The sequence below is a fragment of the Mirounga angustirostris genome, unplaced genomic scaffold, assembly GCF_029215605.1.
Source record: "Mirounga angustirostris isolate CCGP_5_RB_7025 unplaced genomic scaffold, mMirAng1.0.hap1 SCAF_5, whole genome shotgun sequence".
Taxonomy (NCBI): Eukaryota; Metazoa; Chordata; class Mammalia; order Carnivora; family Phocidae; genus Mirounga; species Mirounga angustirostris.
The window spans coordinates 98,173,919-98,194,106 of NW_026991713.1; the positions used below are offsets into that span (position 1 = coordinate 98,173,919).

The 20,188-nt window shown below is 40.2% G+C and overlaps 1 protein-coding gene across 1 annotated transcript in view; it reads right to left on the bottom strand.

Moving 5' to 3' along the window:
• Positions 1-517: 517 nt before the first annotated feature.
• The window catches only part of GALNT8 (polypeptide N-acetylgalactosaminyltransferase 8), a 46,124-nt gene continuing 26,453 nt past the window's right edge, over positions 518-20,188 (bottom strand). The window contains 9 exon segments of the mRNA XM_045869907.2: positions 518-2,519; positions 9,865-10,032; positions 11,059-11,154; positions 11,706-11,797; positions 11,800-11,842; positions 12,810-12,995; positions 17,408-17,522; positions 18,016-18,213; positions 18,909-19,092. Coding sequence (XP_045725863.2) covers positions 2,280-2,519; positions 9,865-10,032; positions 11,059-11,154; positions 11,706-11,797; positions 11,800-11,842; positions 12,810-12,995; positions 17,408-17,522; positions 18,016-18,213; positions 18,909-19,092 — 1,322 coding nt within the window. The 3' untranslated portion in view covers positions 518-2,279.

A 20,188-nucleotide genomic window follows, 5' to 3' on the forward strand; every position in this document is an offset into this window, starting at 1 on the left:
CCCCACATCCCTTCTATCTTGTTTCTATCCTCAATCCTTTCCATCCTATTTCCAACCAATACCAGCCATAAGTAACCAATCTCATTAGTTTCTGGTTTATCCTTATGTTTCATTTTGCAGAAATCAACAGATACATGTATATTTCCCCCTTATCTCTTACCTAAAAAGTACAAACTATAAATATGATTTTCTTTTTTTTCACACCGGAACACGTTCCATATCAGTTCAAAGAAATGTTCCTAGTTCTTTTCCATAGCTGCATAGTACTCTGTTGTATGGATATATTCAACCACTTGCTGATGTTTGAACATTATGGTTCATTTCCAACATTTTATAATTAAATTCAATACTGCAAATAATTCATTTACACATAAGTATTTTCTTATTTTTTGGAGGTGTGAGTTTCTCAAGGTAGAGTTACACACACAAAAAAGTGCACATATAGTATTTTTTAAGATTTATTTATTTATTTGAGAGAGAGAACATGCACATGCACATGAGTCAGGGGCAGGGGCAGAAGGAGAGGAAGAGAATCTCAAGCAGATTCCCTGTTGAGAGTGGAGCCTGACCTGAGGCTTGATCTCAGGACCCTGAGATCATGACCTGAGCCAAAATCAAGACTCAGACACTTAACCAACTGGGCCACACAGGTGCCCCTACAGTATTTTTAAATACTGCCAAATATCCCTCCAAAATGGTTGTACCAATTTGCATCCCTATCATCAAAATATGAGACTATCTGTTTCCCACAACCTTGCTAACAGAATGTGCTGTCATAATTTTTAATTTTCACCTATTTAAGTGAAAAATTATCTCGGTACCATTTTAATTTGCATTTCTCTGAGTGAGATTAAACATCTTTTCGTATGTTTAAGGATATTACCCATTTTTTACCCATCTTTCTAATGGGTACAAGCTTTAAAAAAAAAAAGTTTTGCTATGAATTGCATTTTCCCTTCAATTTGCTATGAAGAAACTACAAGTTATACATTTGCTTAACATTTATCCTGTTCCTTAATTTTTTCATCATAATATCCTACCTAAGGTAATGTTTTAGTTCTTGGATATGGATTCGGCCACTGTGAAAGTTTTATCAAGCTGTACACTTATGACTTATGCACTTCTAAAAGCTTACTTTAAAAAAATTAGCTGATTTAATTCTGTACTAAATTATCAGTGTCTTGTCTGCCTAATGCCTAAAAGAAGCCTAATTATTCCCAGAATCATACCCAAGTAGCACTGACATAAAACTAAAAGGAAAAGGTGATGCTCTTAAGGAAGGGACCAGTTTGCACATCCTTGAAAGGTGAGACCACAAAACAACATATACATATAACATCCTACCTCCTCTCCTATCATGGTGCCCACTCCCACCAACCACCAGGACCTTGCCAAAATTGGCATCCCTAGACATCTCTTCCCAATTTACCAATTAGGGGAAAGGATTTATCCAACAGACAGCAGTAAGTGCCTTTGGTTTTAAGTCTGTGCCTACAATTCTTTCTTTGTGTCCCAATAAGTGATGCCCCTCTGTTTCAAGCCTCAATTTCTCCATAATTTTCAGGGAGAATGGAAGGAAAGAGGTAATCAAGTCTATTAAGTGTTAGAAACTACTTAAAGACTCAGATGGACTTGGACTTTTCTACCATTCTCTATGCACTGTGCAGAGTTGGGATTAGTGGAGACACATTCTCTCCTACCCTCAGCCTCCAGAATCTCTTTGGTATGGGAGAGATTGGGTAATCCAAATAAAACTGCTCTGGAGTGATGACAGAGGAATTTTTAAAGATTACTTGTCTATTTGCTGCATCTTTCAGGACAGTTCAGAAAAGGGGAACAGCAGGGGCAACACACCTTCAGAGAACTGGTGCCACCTGAATCATTGTCATGCTGTCAGCCCGATGATGACCCAGCCTCTCCCATGGAGCAGCCCCCAAGCTGTCTGGGAAGTCTCTGAGCAGATGGGCTGGGGGAGGATGTGTGGGGCAGATGGCAACAGTAGTTGTCAGGCATGAAGACTAAACAGTGTTGGCAGAAGTCAATGATAGACTTCCACCCTCCTAGTTCTGTCCCCACACAGCAGCCAGATAATGGTGCTTATCTCAAGGAGTTTCCAATAATGGCATTTGATATATATCATGACTTTCCAAGGGAAGCTGGGGGAGTTTCCTCACCCGTCTGCAGCCTGGACATCCTCACACACGCATACACTTCGTCTCCCCTAGCCTGTGTGTTGCAGGCCGAAGTCACAGTAAACATACACACATACTTTCCTATTCTCACCCTCTCCCTATTTGAGCAGCATTAGGAGTAGAAGCCATTCCAGTGGCAAGGACTGGTATCCCAAATCCAGGCTCTCTGAGGATCACTGGAAGCCAGTTTGACCCCCAGTTTTGCACAGTATACTGTATTGTCCACGCTTGTGTGGTGCAGGTCTGGAGCACAGGCTCATAGATGCTGGAAGTGTCTTTCTTCATCTCCAGACATCGCTTGGTGGCTCTGTTCATGACAGCTTTTTCCTGGATGGAGAAGAGACAGAGTCAAGGTATCAAAATGCCCTCATCTCCCCTGCTTCTGCTCTTCCTGCTGTGCTCAGCCACATGCTTGAAGAGTCCCTCAATCTTCTGCCAGTCATCCAGAGGGGAAATGAAGCAAAGGGCAGAGTTAGACCACCCAGGGCTTTCTCTACTAGTACCATGGCAGACTAACCACAGATCTAGGAGGAAGCAAGGCTGTGCTGGGTTTCTGTTATCATCCACCTCTCATGAGGTTGAAGCATCAGGGCAGTGTGACTGTCTAGACATGACACATCTTGGAGAGCCATGGTCCTTCTCTACTTGGCCTTCCTTTCCACATCTTCATCCCTGAGCCCATGAAACCCATCAGGATTCTCCCTCCTTCTTCAGTGAAGCTTGGTGGCCAAAGGAGCAGAAGCTACATTCAGGCATCTCAGCTTGTTTTCTCTACCACTGTGGGGGTTGTGGGGGGGAGCAGTTCCTACCTGTTCTGCCCTGGGGGCTTCACCAAAGTTTACTACTGGGAATGTTATGGGCTTAGGAGCCAAAGAGTCTGGGCTAAATCCCTACTCCACCACATATAGGAGAGGGCTCCGGCAAATTACCTATCCTAAGTCTCAATTTCCTCATCTGTAAAATGGGTTTATAGTTAATATTAGGGTTAAAATTAATACTAATTGAATTAAATTAGTTGGTTAATATTTATTGAGCATCTTGTGCCTGACATGAAAGATGTGCAGTAAATTAGTACATCTCTGACTCTTCCCATTCTAATGGGGGAAGGGGAGGAAGGGTTATCCTTCTTTTTGTTCCTATGTGCCACCTCCAGCCCCTAAGCTCCTTCCTCATATCTATGGCTCAACTACTGTCATCATGCCATCTGTCCTGGTCCTGTCCTCTTCTCCTAGTCCTCCCATTTCCTACACCCCTCTCCACTTCTTTGCAGGAATCACTCACAGAATCTATTTCAGTGCCTCGGTGAAGTTGTTTTCGCTTTATCCACCCTGCCCTCTGCTGTCATCCTGAGTTAACAGCCTCTATTTGAAGGTCTAGTGAGAGACCCTGATCTCACTGTCCCACTTTGGAACCTACCACCAAACATTTCAACATTGAGCAGGGCTGCAGCAGTATGTCCAAACCCTGCTTCCTCTGATCTCTTTCCATTACAAAATGCAACCCCCACTGCCAACCCTGCTCCCCTAAACTTGCCTGCCCTGCCCACACTGGACTTCTCTGAGGTGCACCTCCCCAGTGTACCTCCCCAGTGCGGGCAGTCACGCAGGCACCCCTGGTTCTAGAAATCTTCCTGTCACCTCCACTGCTCCTTTCTGTGGGCCCTGTTTGTAGCCCACAGGGTGCTCCTGGAGAGGGTCCACCAACCAAGCAGGCCTGACCACAAATGTGCCTACAGAAGTCTGGCTTAAAACTTGGCTTACTCCTTAGGGTTATTCTTCCAGACCTCTTCAGCACTCTTTAACCCTGGTCCCCACTTGGTGCTTGATGCTCACTTACACTAAATGCTTTTTTTTTTCACTTTGTTGAAAAGATCACACTGCCAGCCAGTCTAGTCCCTCCCCAAGTGCCATGAGGGACCCTCAGGACACTGCTTGTGGGTGGTCTCAAAGGAGCTGCCCTGCCTCTCTCTATTGCTAGCAGCCCCGTGCTCTGATGTGGATGCCAGAGAAACACTCTTCCTGTTTAACATCGTTCTTTCATTTCTCCCTCTGGGCAGATTCCAGATTCTACTTTTCTATGTGTCTGGGTCAGATAATTGACATTCTTAAGAAAGAAAATTCAATAAATTTTTGAATTGCAAACACTGTTGAAACATATAATAGAATTTAAGAATCATTAATTTAAAATCAGATAATTGACATTCTTAAGAAAGAAAATTCAAAAATTCCCCCCGATATTAGAGGGGGAAAATAATCCTTAACTCTATCATCCTTTTTAACCAAAATTCAGTGCTTTCCTCCCTTTCAGAACCAAACTTCCCAAGCAACGAGGCGATAACAACAGTGGATAAGATTCTGTGTTTGAATCTGGACATTTAATCTGCTATGTGACCTTGGTTATATTATTTGACTCTCTGTGGTTTAGTAACTTCATAAGTAAAGTAGAGCTAATGATAATATTTCTCTTGTAAGATTTATGTAAAGATTAAATTAGATTGTGCCTATACATTATATGTACTCAATAAATCTTGGCTGTTCTAATTTATTGTGATTTTTTAGATAAAGTCAGTGACGCTTTTTTTTTTTCTATTTTCTCTCCACTTCCATGTGACATGTCCTTTGGAAGTATTCTTTGCACCTTCTTCAGACTTCTTTCCTTTACAATGTGTTCATCTGGATCTTATACATATTTGGCTTGGTTTTTATTTAGGGGGTGTTGTCTGACAGTTTTTAAGGAATTTTTGGTTTTGTTTATTTTCCACTTTCACAGAAGGAATATGTGTTCTTTCTTTTAATTTGGAAAGCATATTTCAAAAATTAGAAGTACTCGTAATAGAATAACATTGTATATATAGTTTGTATATCCTGCTTTTTAAGTTTAATATCATGATTTAATATCTCGTGTACTTTCCAATTTCATTAATTTTTGAAAATATACTTTTTGAGGATATAATTTGAATGGCTATATAATATTCAGTTCAATATTCAGGGGATGAACAAAAATCTCCCCTACTGTCGGGCATTTAATTTTTCCTAATATTTTGCTATGATAAATATTAAGATATTTTCCATATTAGTTTTGACCCACATTCTATATTATTTTTTAAAATACTGTCTTAAAACAGAATGAGCACCATAAAAGGGGTCACAATTAATTTGGGGGCGCTGATTAGCATCAGGGTTTTTCACGCAGAGAGCTAAACTGCCTTCTGCAACTGTGCCCACTAGCGTGACACGTTCCCACAGTATCTCTTCCTTTTTATTTCTCGAACCCTGACTCCTCATTCTCACTGCCTCTCCCAGAACTCTTCTTTGTGTCACTCAATCCAGAAGACTTCTGCATGATGACATTTACCCCAACCCTCCATTATTTCAGTATGTCTCTACTCGCAACTCTGCTCCTCATTTCAAAGTCCAGATGTTCAAATTGGGTCCCTTCTCAGTCATTGATGCCATCTCTCTTGTGGCTTTCAGAAGTCACACCTCCTCTGGTTGACTCAAACCATGAATCATGCAATTGGAAGACGAAAGGATTATTTAGTCTTAACTCCCTCTCAATTCTGGAAATTATCTTTGGTAGCTTTTTAGTGGAATGAATGTGTAAGTTGTGTCTACAGCTTTCTTACCTGAAAGAACTGTGATCCTAAGATAAGGTGGATAGGAAAGGCTTAGATAGAATGAATTGACTCATGAGCTACATGATCACCTCTTTCTTCAACTTCTGGACTTCTTGACACAGTCACCTAAAAAGGGACCTGGCTTGGACATTGGAGTGGTGGGCAAAATTCCCCTGCATGTCCTGCAGCTCCAGGCCTCACACCCAACCAGAATCTATATTCCCTCAGCAACTTCAGCCAGCTGAGAAAGTGATCTTTCCAAAATTCTCTTGGAAAGGCAAACCTCAAAATGTTTGAGATGTTATAATTGTTTCTTTAGCATAACTAGTATGTTTAATTCCTGGGAGATTTAGGATCAAGTAAAGATGTTAAACACATAGTATTTGTTAAAGATTCTGTGTATAGTTACTATTTTTAAGTACCTGCTATGTTTAAAAAAAAAAATCTTACAGATTAACCTTGTGTTACCAATTTAAAAATGTGTAATTGAATAATTAAGTTTGTGAAATCTTACCAAATTGCAAACACTGTTGAAACATATAATAGAATTTAAGAATCATTAATTTAAAATCAGATAATTGACATTCTTAAGAAAGAAAATTCAATGTATTAAATTTATAAATATAGTATGTAATGTTTAAGGGAATTTATTAAATTGTAAATTCCCCCATAAAGTTGCTAAGAGAGTAGATTTTAAAAGTTCTCATCACAAGAAAAAAATGTTTTTGTAATTATGTGTGGTGATCGATGTTAACTAGACTTACTGTGGTGATCATTTTGCAATTTATGCATAAATTAGGCATATTATGTTATACACTTGAAACTAATATAATGTCACTTGTATAAATAAATTAATTAATTCACTGTTGCAAATAACTTTATACTCATAAATTTGAAGAAATGGACCAATTCCTGAAAAACCATAAAGCACTGAAATTCAATCAACATGAAATAAATGATCTGAATAGCCCTGAACTATTAAAAAATTTTTCAATTTGAGCTCCAGGAAGAAGGCCTGCCAGGCTGGCACATCACCTGTGCACACAGGCCTAGAAAGCTGGCAGATCTGAATGCAGGAAGTGTGCAAGGAGCAAAGTGTCTATGCTTGGGTGCTTCAGAGTGGAAACCAGGCTCACTGAACTTGGCTTCAGGCTCAGGGGATTGTGCTGATAGTTTTGAGTATAGGCAGGAATTTGTGGGGTACACACAAGGCCAAAAGGGTTTTAAAATATTTTAATTCCTGGTTTAAAAGCCCCTGGAAAGAAACCTCCAGGCCCATATGGTTCCACTGGAGAATTATACCAAGCATTTAAAGAAGGATTAATGCCAATTTAAGACAATCTCTTCCAGAAAATCTCTTCCAGAAATGCCTCTTTCAGAAACTGATCTATTCTAAATTTTTGTCAATAGGACAAATTTTATCAATTAGGAAGAGAAAACACCTCCTAACTCACTTTATGAGGCCTTTATTACCTTTATACTAAAACCAAAGACAGTACCAAGAAGAAAAAAAAGAAAAGAGAAAAGCTGCAGGTCATTACCTCTAATGAACTCAGACACAAAAATCTTCAACAACATACAAGCAAACCAAATCCAATAAAGTTATGAAAAGAAGTGTACACCATGACTAAGTGTGGTTTATTCCTGGCACACAAGGTTGTTTCAACATTAGAAAATTAATCAGTGTAATCCATCATATCAACAAACTAAAGAAGAAAAAATATGATATCAATTGACAAAGGAAAAGCATTTGGCAAAATCCAGCTCACATTCACAATAAAAATATTTCTTAGCAAGTTAGAAATTCAGATAAATTACTTCAGTTTGATAAGGAGCATCTACAAAAAATCTACAGCTAATGTATATGCAATGATGAAAGACTCAATGCTTTCCCCCTGCATTTGGGAACAAAGTCAGGATATCCAGTCTCACCATTCTTATTCAACATAGTACTCGAAATTCTAGCTAATGTAATATAGCAAGAAAAACAAAACGAATAAAAGTCATACAGATTGGAAATGAAAAAAAAAGTGATTGTTAAAAACTGCTGGGTTTTTTAATAAAATAATAAGATTTCTAAGCTGAATGTAAAAGTTTAAGAAAAACTATAGTTCTTTAATTTATAACTTAATTTAATATTAATTTTTAAAACTAAAGTAAACCTGTGATAGTATTTTCTGCATACACAAAAAAGATACTGTTAAGGACATCAAAAACTCACATTTAGCACACTGGACCTGCCTGTCAAACATGTCTGCTTGGTGACTGCCATTGACAGAAAGCTCACCACCTTGCTAGGCAGCCCATTATTCTGTAGGATAGCTTAAGCTGTCAGGCTATTAGAAAGTCCTCCCCTTATGTTAAGTTGAACTCCCTCTCCTTGATCTCCAGTCACTGGTCTCAATTCTGCCCCCCTGCAGAAACTGAACAAATCTAATCCCTCTTCCTCATGAAATCAGCATCATCTTTTCTCTAGGCTCATGTCTCCAAGCTAGTGCCTCCAGATTTGCCAATCTTTCCTCTGCTCTGAAATTATTTATTGAGTGCCTGTCATGTTCCAGGCACTGTGCTAGATGCCAGAGAGAAAACAACAACAACAACAACAAAACCCAGGCCCTGCCCTCCAGCTCACAGTCTAGTGATTAAAAGAAGCAAGTGAGGAGGTACTTAGAAATAATCGTGAGATAAAACCTGTACGAAGAGCCCTGAGAGCACGAATCACTCATCCTCGTCCTGTGGAGCACAGATGGCTGCTCAAAGAAGACAATGTCTGAGGCCAGAGGAACATTTTGTAGTTGGCCCAGTAAAGAGGTGGGAGGAGAGGGAATAATACGTACACAAAAGCCTAAGATAAGAGGGAGCATAGCCTTTCATAGAATTACATGTAGTTCCATATAGAGCAGGAAGTGAAGAGCAGAAACACAGCTTACCCTCCTCCTCCTTCTCACTGATAGTGCCTAGTTCAAAAAGACTTGATCTAGGTCCAAAAACCCTCTGAAATTGTAAGCAAAATTGTGCACATATGTCCATATATATGTTTTCCTGGAAAGAAGATTTTTAGAAGAGTTATTAGCTTTACATTAGGAGTAAATGAGTTAGATTGATCCATGTCTGTTAAAATGTAGCCCCTGAACCTAACACAGTACCAAAATGCTCAGAGATACCATCACAGACAGAGCATTGCCTCCCTTCATCAGGACATCACATCTCTGCCAATGTGGCTTAATGCAGCCCCATCACACAGTAAACTCACATGTAGGCTATAGTCAGTCAAATCCCTTATCTCATTGTCTTGTGAATTCTGCCAGATTCCCTCCACCCTGTTCTTAGTCAGTTGATATTGAAATTAAAACCAGGGCTTTTATACTATCAAATTTCAGCCCAGGGCTCCAGATTCTCTGATTACCATTAATAATAAAACTAATCATAATGGCTAATATTTACTGAATACTTTCTATGTGCAGGCACCATGCTAAATTCTGTATACACACTATCTCATTTAATCCTCCCAACAGGCTCCTAAAGTAGATATTGTGATCTCCATTTTATAAATGAGGAAACTGAGTATCAGAGAGGGTAAGAAACTTGCTAATGGTGACTGAACTAGGACCGAACCTAAACTCTTACCGTTAAACTATAACAGATTCCAATATTGCTTCCCTTACCCATCCACCTTCGCCAACAGACTCAGGGTTCCACGCCCAGTTTCATTTCCAGTCTTTTCCCTACCACTGCCACAAAGCCAGTCCTTCTAAAACACTATCAAATCAAATATGAACCTCACAGACTAGATTTGAATATGCTTATCTTTAAAAAAACATGTGACTGGGCGCCTGGGTGGCTCAGTTGGTTAAGCGACTGCCTTCGGCTCAGGTCATGATCCTGGAGTCCCTGGATCGAGTCCCGCATCGGGCTTCCTGCTCAGCAGGGAGTCTGCTTCGTCCTCTGACCCTATCCCCTCTCAGGTGTTCTCTCTCTCTCATTCTCTCTCTCTCAAATAAATAAATAAAATCTTTAAAAAATAAATAAATAAAAATAAAAAAACATGTGACTCACCGGTTTAAAATCCCAATATATGTGCAGTCTGTTTTGGACTGCCTTGGAACATGGCTCTCAAATGGGCTTCTCCCCATTGCCAGGGTCTGTCAGGCAGTGATCATCAGTACGTGCCTCCGCAATCAGTGGTCCCACATAGAACTCCCCAGTTAGGTGATAGTAGACATTCTAAAAGAGAGCAAAGGAATCTGTCATGGATACGGTCAGTGGGGCTGTCCTTGACCTTATAGAGGGCATGAAGGCTGTTCCTGGGTCCCCTATGTACTCAATCACTACGAGGGAGCACTGAACTTTCATGGGTAACAAGGATCCACCTCCTCTTCCTTCACCTCAAACCCCAGTTGACTCTAGGAAGAAGACCAGGCATAAGGAGGGGGCACCAGCCTACTTGATTCCATACAAGGACTCCAACACAATCATGACTTGCATAGACAAAGGAGATTATCTTTGAAACACACACACACACACACCTGAACTTCAGAAGCTGTCATCATAAGCTCCAGCTATGGGCTTGTCAAGAAACCTTTCCAGTTCTTAATCTGATACTATCTTGCTTGGTGAGCTTGGACAAGTGGGTTCTTTTTGTGTCTCAGTGTTTTCATTTGTCAGGTGGAAATGCTTATCTATCATACATACTACCAGAAGTTCCCTGTGAGGGCAACATGCAAAGTAACAAGATGGATGAAAATATTCTCAGGGGAAAAAGTCCCCCAGGCTGCACCATCCACTTGATGCCAGGTCTCTTCTATTCTATGGAGCGACTTCCATTTAGCCTCTCTTCTCTAGCCCCTGTTTCCTTCTCTACAGAAGAAGTCACAGGTAGCATCACCTGCCCACCTTCCAGGGCATACCAGGAGTGGTGGGAGGATGGTGGAGACAGTGAGGGGAAGGGAACTGTCAGGTGGAACCTGAGGTAACTGTCAATGAAAATATTACCATTGTGAACAAATGTGACAGAGCATACTTTCTACCTATCATTCCTGTACCCAAAGTTGAACTGTCTAGTATGATTTTTTGAATGGACTTCGAAGTGCTTAGTTACAAAGACAGGTTTGGATTTCACCCTTACCCATTGCTCAGGATGCTCTGTTTCTGCCTTCCCATCATCTAACACTTAGTCTGAATCTGGCAAGTGTTGCCAGGGGCTGAGCCACAACAGACTCACCCTGGGGCAGGGGAGATTGTGGAAGATACCTGCAGACTGTATTTGTGACAATAAAACATGCTGGGGGTTTTGCCTGAAACAAGTCCCTGATCCAGGCAGATATTTTCATCCAACGTGTTTTTCATCTGAAAGGGCAAAACACACAGAAACACCATTGGAAAGAGGTAGAGAAAGAGGGCCCTCAAGCCTCCCTACGTCGTGCCTTTTCCCCACTACTCCAAGGGTGCCAGAAATTACCAACCAAAAGGAAGCAGAGGTTTGGGATCTTGGAAGCCATTCTCTTTGCACTAGACAAATGCTGGAAGGAGGTGCTGCTGTGATGTTCCTTCCTAAGAACTCCCACCCCTCAGACTGTCACAGCACATATAGAGAAGGGGGACCAAGCCAGATACCCTGGTTGGCTGAGAAACTGAGAGGTCAGATCTAGGGCTGCAGTTTGCAAAGTAAGGAACCAGAGGCAAAGACAAGGAAAAGAGATGGGGTCTGGGGAGCAAGAGACAAAAGGACACTGAGAAGGCCCAAGGGCAAAAAGCTGAGAAAGGAGGTAAGGGCTAGAAAGATAATCCTGGACAGGATGGAATTAGGAAATGCTTTTCTGAGCTGTCATGTAATTCAGGTCCCATTGTCTTTTATAGTCAAATATTTAAAATCTGAGTTGCAATTTCATGATACATACTCTTCTGTAGCCCACAATGTTGTGGATTGGCTTCAGGTTTGGATAAACATTTTTCAGATACCAGTCAAAAGTTTTACATTTCAGTTCTTCCGGAGTGCCATTCTGGAAGAAATGTCTCCAAAATCGATTCCAGAGTTCTATAAATTAAACATGGACTATTTCTGTGCCTTATAACATCCTTGACTCCACCAAAGGGTATGAATGACACACGAGGGAATGAAATATTTTCCTGATAGCCTGGAAGGTAACCTTGATAATTATAGTTTTTCAAGTAAAGTGGGAAGAGCTTGAAACCTAGTAATCTCTGCTAGCTTCAAAGGTACTTGCAAGGCCTGCATAGTAGGGCCACTCAGGTTTATTTCCCTTCATTAGCAAGCTAATGCAGACTGCTCCCATTTGAGATAATGTTTACACCAGTAAGGCACAAAATACTCCTCATGATAGAAAAAGGCTTTCAAAAGGAATATTCTGGTAGCAAGATTTAGAGATTGAAGGAGATTTTCTACAAGTGATATCTGTGGGGAATCAAAGGGAAAGAATGCTTGAGCCCAGAGTCGCAGCTCAAGGACAGAAGACAGCATGCCATGCCAACCTCAGGTGGCCGGCCTTAGCCAAGAAGGCCATCCTCATTTGTGTGCATCCAGCAGGGTTACAGTCTCTATTCCCACCATCCCACATCCCACCTGCCATGTCCCATAAATTCCTAATGTCCAGCCCTGCCCCACAAGGAATCCCCCAGTATAGATGATGCATGAAGATCATAGAATCTAGGAGATTCCTTGGTTTAAATTATATCTCTCCTGCTTATTACTTTATTACTTTAAACAAATTCCTTTCAACTCTCTGTACTTCAGTTTCTTCATCTGTAAACTTGGAAGAATAAAAAAAAAAACCTTCCTCATAGATATGTTGCAATGATTAATGACTACCTGGAGCATAGTATTACTACCTAATGTTAGATGTCATTATCCTTGCACCATCGGAACTTTATGCTAATTTTTTAGGGCAGGGATGGCACTTTCACTCTATCTCTCCCATTTCCTACACTTATCACCCCCTCCTCCTCCTTCGTTCTTCCCTGCTTCTGTTCAATCCATGACAAACCTGGAGAGGTATGTTCCAGGCCAAATAGACCATGTGTTTGTACTCATCCACCCAGATTTCAGCCACTCGCAGAGCATTACACTTCAAGGCAAGACTCAGATCCAAGGCATAGGGCTTGTGGTGTCTCTCTAGGTGAGCAATCCGGGAGCAGGGTAAGATCTCGATTCTCCCTCCACATTGCCACACCTGTAAAAGAAGAAAAGAAAGTCACCTGGGCAGGCTAGGCCCATGACCAAGAAGCAGCATAGCTTGTAGACTCACAGAGAACACATTTTGGAATCATTTTTAAAGAATGTAAATTTAGTTCTCTCACTCCCATCTCAATGTGGCCTCTCAACCTACCTACCTAAAACAACCTTCATTAGAAATCTACCAAAATTCTTCTCTCCCATTGTTCAGACAGCTCCAAAAATCCTACATCCTTCAGGAAATCTTCCTGAACAGACCAAAGGAATGGCTGCCTTTGGCTCTATTATCCCCAAGAAAGTGCCAGAGTCCTAAGAGGTACCACACTCTGAGCCAATCTCACTGGACTTCACTTCCCAAGACCCACTCTGTCCTGCATACTAGATATAAAGCAATGTGGTGGACAGACTCTCAGGGGCTCCCATGATCCCTGCCTCCTAGTGTTCATACCCTTCTCTAATCCCTTCCCTTTGAGTGTGGGCTTGTGATCTCCTTCTAGCCAATAAAATATGGCAAAGGTGATAGGATGTACATGATTGCATGTATGTGATTACACTATATAAGATTGCAGTGTCCATCTGGTTAGAAGACGTGCTGTCATGTTGGCTTTGAAGTAGCAAGCCACCATGTTGTGAGCCACCATGATAAAGAGGCCACAGGGCAAGAAACTAAGGGTGGCTTCCAACTGATAGCCAGCAAAAAACTGAATGCTCTCTCAGTCTAGAGGGCTTCAAGCAACTGAGTGCTGCCAACAATCCCATGAGCTTGGAAGCAGATCTTTCCCTAGTCAATCCTCAATGGCCAACGCTTTGACTGCCCTGGCCAACACTTTGACTGCAGCTTTGCAGATGACCCTGCTAAGCCATGCATGGACTCTTAATCCACAGAAACGGTGAGATGGTAAATGCACTTTGCTTTGAATCACCAACTTTGTGATAATCCTGCTACACAGCAATAGATAACTAATACAAGTAATTCTTGACTAAGAGATATCATGACTTATGATATAATGATATAATTATAAATACTCTTCTTTGCCATCCTGATGGGTACAAACTTACTTTTCAGGCCACATACTCTAATATTTGGCTTAAAAATATGATCTTCATCCAGATAGATGATAGAATTATCTAATGATATTAGATTGATATAATGGCTCCAGTGTCTTCTCCTCATGGTTTCCCAAGAAAAGTGCAGTTTCTGGGAGTTAATTGGCCTATCTAGCAGTGGTTAAAAACCTACTACCTTCATGCCCAAGGGAGCCTCTGAGATAAGAGTGAGGAACTTAGGTCCTGCTGGTTCAGTTAACCACCTGAAGGGTCAGTCCCCTTATCTGACTTTCAAAATTTTTTTATCCCTTCTTCTACTTCTGAATCCACAGATTCTTCTCCCTCATCCCCCAAAACCCAGACTAGCACAATGACAAAAAGCCATGCTTTGAAGTCAGACTGACCTGTGTTCAAACCCTGATTCTATCACTGCATACCTGGCAACTAGAAGCAAAACACTCCCCTTCTGAGTCTCAGGTGGCTCATCCACAAAGGGCATAAAGCTGTCAGGAGGAATAAATGGCATAACAAGTATCCATAAATGTCTATGATTTTTAACTTGAAACAGATCTTTTCTTCCATTATCTTCCTGAATTTCTCTTCATTAGTTTCCAGAATCATGTGGAGGTTAAAACTCATGTGCTTTCAGATTTTAGTTTCTGAAGCCAAACATCTAAAATTTCAAATACAAATTTATTTCATTTTTTTTAGTTGCTGGTAGTTTCCAATCCACAGGAATTCAGAGGAGAAAAAAATTTTGGCACAAAAAAAAACTTAAATTCAAGTGAAAAGATAAAAGTCATGATTGCCATTTATGAAGTAATGTTAACTATTATCCTTGACCAACAGTTTTCAAATTTTACTCTTTCAGTTTATTCCCACTTGCCAAACATTCCTCCATTCTCATTCTGTGTGTGGGGTGTGTGTGTGTGTGTGTGTGTGTGTGTGTGTGTAACACACAGAGAGAGATGTAAAGCTTCTGCTTATAGTAACAATGACTTGCTCTGTGGCAAATGTTACCCTAATGTTTTTCATGAATTTAATCCTTAACATGTAGGTATTATTATTATCCTCATTTAAGTAAGTTGCCCACATTTACCAGCAGGTAAATGACAGAATTGGATTCTGAGCAGTGAGCCTATTAAGCTCTGTCAAGGGGTCAGGAATACACAAGGTGCCTGATAAATGCTGGTTTTCCTTTCTTGAGCATCAACCCCAACAGTCCATCTCCATTTATACACTTCCATGTGCACTATCACTACCATGCCTCTAGATGTCAGAACAAAACATTCCATGCAGTTCTAATGTTCCCCATGATCTGTCACTGGAGAAAGACAGATCTTAACAAGTGCTGGAAGGTTTTAAAAGGCAAATAGTCACACACACAAACTAAGGAAACTAGATATGGGTAGAACTGTTTTATCCAAGAAAAAGAAAAGAATGGCCTTTCCCTGACACTCCCTACATTTCCAGCAAAATCTATCAAAAAAGCACAAAATATTAAAAGAAAGAGAATTTCTTGTGGAAACTAAAATATCAGAGTTCAATATGGGATGGTGAGGGGAATGGAAACAGACAAGAAGCAGCAGAAGAAGAAAGCAGAGAAAAGCATGGGGAACTCAGAAATGGTAAGAAGGGCTTGGGGTCCTAAGTTGGAGAATTGGAGTTCCAAATTCATGGAAGCTATGATAGATAGGAAAACATCAGCCCTAATGTAACTAAGGTCATCTTAGGACTTTGCTAAGTACCATGCATAAAATAATTATTTCTACATTTCTATTTTGTGCTAGAGACTAATTGTACACTCAATACCTATTTCCCTCTACATCTATAGTTGTAGAAGGAATAACTGCACACATAGCAACTAGCTGAAATCTACATTTCCCAGACTTTTTCGCTCACCAGTGGCCATATGACCAGCAGGGGCCAATGGGATTTGAGGGAAATAACATAGACAACTTTCAGGTAGTGCCCTTAAAAAGAAAACATGCTCTGTCTTTCCCCCCCTTTCTCTTCCTACTGAGTAGAATACAGGTGTGGTGTTGAGTGTAGCAGAACCACAAGATGGGTTTTTGTTCCCATCACCCTGAAGCTGCCATCTTAATCCTGAACTGCTTATGTTCAAACTGTTCTGGGAAAAAGAAATCAATCTCTATCTTGTTTAAACCTGTTATTTTAGCCTCTCTCACAGTAGTCAAACAAGGATTCAATTAATATCTTTATAAATCATTTAAAAATATTTATTACATTTTAACAGTGCCATTATCCTTATGAGGTAGATGAAACAAGGATGTTTCTCTTCATTTCATAAAAGGGAAAACTGGTCAAGACAAACATGCAAAGCAGTAGTTTTCTCTGCCCAACAATTACTGTGGCTTACGGTATAACCCAGATAGGGACTCAAATTGTATTTGTTAACACATAAATGTGAGGTCCTGGTTAGGTCTTCATTGGGTATAATATATAGTTCTAGGGTCATCAGTTCCAAGTAAAAAATTGAAAGTTGTAGATCTAAATAAGCTTTAGAAAATATCGTATGCTTCCAGACACTGTTATGGACTAGAGATCACCTGGTCTCAGGCACAGAATTTCAGGGCTTGGGGGGAAAAAAAAGCCATTTTATAGAACCTCAGTCCACAGTGAGTTAGCAGAGTCAGGATTAGAAGCCAAGTTCAGCATTTTTTTACAATGCCATCCTGACATCCTTATCATTATTATTTTTATCTTTAACCATTTATGAGCATAAGTCACATGTCACTCAGCATGCTAGGTGCTCAATGTAGTAGGTATGGCTTAGAGAGCTTCTATCTGCCCAAGATAACACAAACTTTCAAGTGGTAGAGTAGGATCTGGACTTAAGTCTGTCTGTTTCCAATACTCATGTAATTCTCACTAACATAAGTTAGTGCCTTTTTTAAAGTTCAGTCTTAGGCTGGAAGATGAAAGAAAGGTAAATTAATAAGAAAAACCACAAACCCAAGGGGCAAGGCCTTTTAACAAAGGATTCTGGATTATACAGAAGCTGCAAAAGGAATACTATAGGAGGGATATTTTATGCATGAGATCTAGGAAATGCTTGGAAAAATGCTTGGAATGCTTATTTCCCTTAAGGTAAATAAGAATACCATCTGCCAAGCCTCAATTATACCTCTTTCCATCCATATCTCCCAGATTATACAAACCTATACTAGAAAGTTCCACTCCAGAAGTTTTACTGCCTTTCCTAGTGACTTGGAAACATGATAATTTGTCCATCTCTTGAGCCAATGACATTCAGCCTTGTTCCAGAATTCCAAAGACCATACTACTCTCCAATTATTTCCCCCTCTGCTTTTTCTCATAATGAGAAGAAAATGTACCCACCCTCAAGCTAAGCTCCACGTTCTCTCCTCCACAGACCAGCATCCCACCATCCAGAGATCCGATCTCTTCCAAAAAGATCCTGTTGGCAGCCAGGATGCCCATGATGGAAGGATTCCTATAGAACACATAGTAAGAGAGTTACTAACCTCTTGATGAGAGAAATGGGTCAGGATGGTGGTGAGGGGTAGAAAGCCAATGATGATTTGGCTTTCAAAGGTCTACTCAAGTCTCTTCTTATCCTGAAGGTTTTCTCTAAACCCTCAGGCTGAACTAAGTACATGTAGCCTTCCTTCACCTTCATCCTGCCATAGTCCTTCTCATATTATAATGAAATTATACCTTTTTCATCTTCATATCCCTATTTCATAGCCTGAAAATTCTTAAAATGTCTCAAATATTTTTTTAAAACATTATATACTTTGGTTTTTGTTTGAAAGTCCTTAGATAGCCTAAAGTGCCTATAATTTTTTCTCTATCCTCTGTCCTTCACCCCATCTCCTCCATTTCTCCCACCCACTCCCATCAGTACCATAAAAGATAAACAAAACCCACACCATCCATTCCTGATTTCCCATGTTCTAATCAAATTCCCTAAATCTCAGACTTACTTCACTGGAGCGGTGGCATCATGAAGATCAAACCAGGCCTTTGGCAGTGGATCATAGTGGCATCATAGTTCCCAGTTAAAGCCATCAACTGCCAATGCATACTTTTCCAGTTCAAAGGTGTCAAAATGAATATTGTCAAACACAGGAGACACAATTACAGTGGGGTCTTCCTGAATCCGAGACAGAATGGGCTCTGCCCTAGAAGAAGAGTGTGTAACAAATCCAGGTTGGATACGAAAGTAAGAAGAAGCAAGCAAACAAAACCTCCTCAAGCACTTTGCCCTGACATTGAGCACCTTTTTCATTTATGCTGTGCTGAGCTCTGAGTAGGATACTCCAGAATGCAAAGACTCGCAGTTTTCAGGATATGAAAAGAACAGATATGTCAAGAACAGATTTGGAATTAGTACCCAAATACCACTCTCAAGTCATTATGAACAGGACTATTTGTATTCTGCCTAAATTTACATTAACTCTTTGAGTCTCCCTGTTTCCAAAATGATGTCTCTTTACTATTTGAGAAAAACCTTAGGAATCATCAAAAGATAATTTCCTCATTTTATAGTTAAGGACATAAATGTCTAGTTAAATGTGACTTATTAAAAGTCACAAAGTTGTTTGGCAAAGTCAGGGTCAGAATCCAGTTGTCAACACTCCAAGCCCATTGTTTTTTGTTTTTGTTCTGGTTGTTGTTTTTTCCTAACACTAAACTATTACTTCTTTAGTAGTTTAGTGTTACGAATCCCTGAGTAAAACACCCTGTCTTTGGATCTTTTCTTTGTTCGAGATCTGGTGCTATCTTTCCCTATTTCCATAATATCCTGTCTTGTATGTAGTACATTTTCAGTATCTCCTTTTTCCCCTTTCTTAGAAGAAACTTCCTGGAGCCTTACCACCCAACGTTCACTTCAACATGAGCATCCAAGATGGCAATCACATCAGCTGTGGCCACTTTCCTGCCAGTGTTGCGTGCTTGAGCAAGACCTTTTCTCTTTGTACGCCGTATTATTTTTAGTAGTCCTGGATACTTCTGGTTGTAAAGTTTAATCTTCTCATCCAAGTATGCGTTTAGTTCTCCTGCCAACCAAATGCACACCTATAGAAATTCTGAGTGCAATAATCAATGTGGTGTAGAAATTTCATACTATTATATAGTAGTGGTTGGACTACTTCCAGTTTAGATTGAGCAATTCTACCATCTTGACTGAGAAATAAGTAGTGTTTCCCCTGCACCTACTTCTCTCCATTCTATCCTCAGGCTTAATGCTCATTCCTAATCTCATTTCCCTTGAAGTTTAACTACCTTAGAATAATCATACCGCTTACCATGTAACAAGGATTGTTATATAAGCTTTATGTGTATTGAGAATTCTCACAAGAATGAGTAGATAGACCTGACCTAGCTAAGGTAGAGATGCTGATGAACAGACATTGTGGAGACAGCCTGGAATGTCTTCCCCATGGCTAAACTCTCAAGATTTTCTGGAGAATCCATAAACAACTGAAACTGTTTTGTCTTATTTTACATATTTCTACTTGGCCTACTCAAGGACCAGTTTTGGACAGAATGCCCAGGCTAATCACTTTTCCAGCTTCTAGCTAATGAATTTGTCCCCTAAATTATGCAAACAGGATTCACTATTCCCAGATTGTTTCCATTTTTTTTCTTCCCTCTTTCCCCTGTCTTTTATAAAGGCTGTCTATAAATTTGTTCTTTGACTCAGCCTACCAGTTGACTTCCTCATATGTATGAGAAAAACTTGCATGCAAATCACTAAGCAGTGTTTAAAATATCTAACCAAGTGACTGAGTTTTCCATTGATAACATTAATTTATTTAAATTTCAAATTATCCTATAAGGTAGGTATTTCAGTATCCTCACTTTACAGACAAAAAAAAACCCTGAGACACAGAGAGATTAAGAAACTTCTCCAAGTTACACATCCAATAAGTGGCATACCCTGGATGTGAGCCCATGTTGTGTCTAACCACCATGCAATGCTGCCTCAAGAACTATGTGTGTACTTGGTTGGATTTATCATGATCTCTCTCTATCCCTCTCTTCCCAGGGCCCAGAGATGAAATTCTTGCTGGTTCCTCTCTCAGAAGAAGAGTAGATTTGTGAGTGCTGGAATGACCAAGATCTGGAAGCAATACCTACATGACTGTGGCA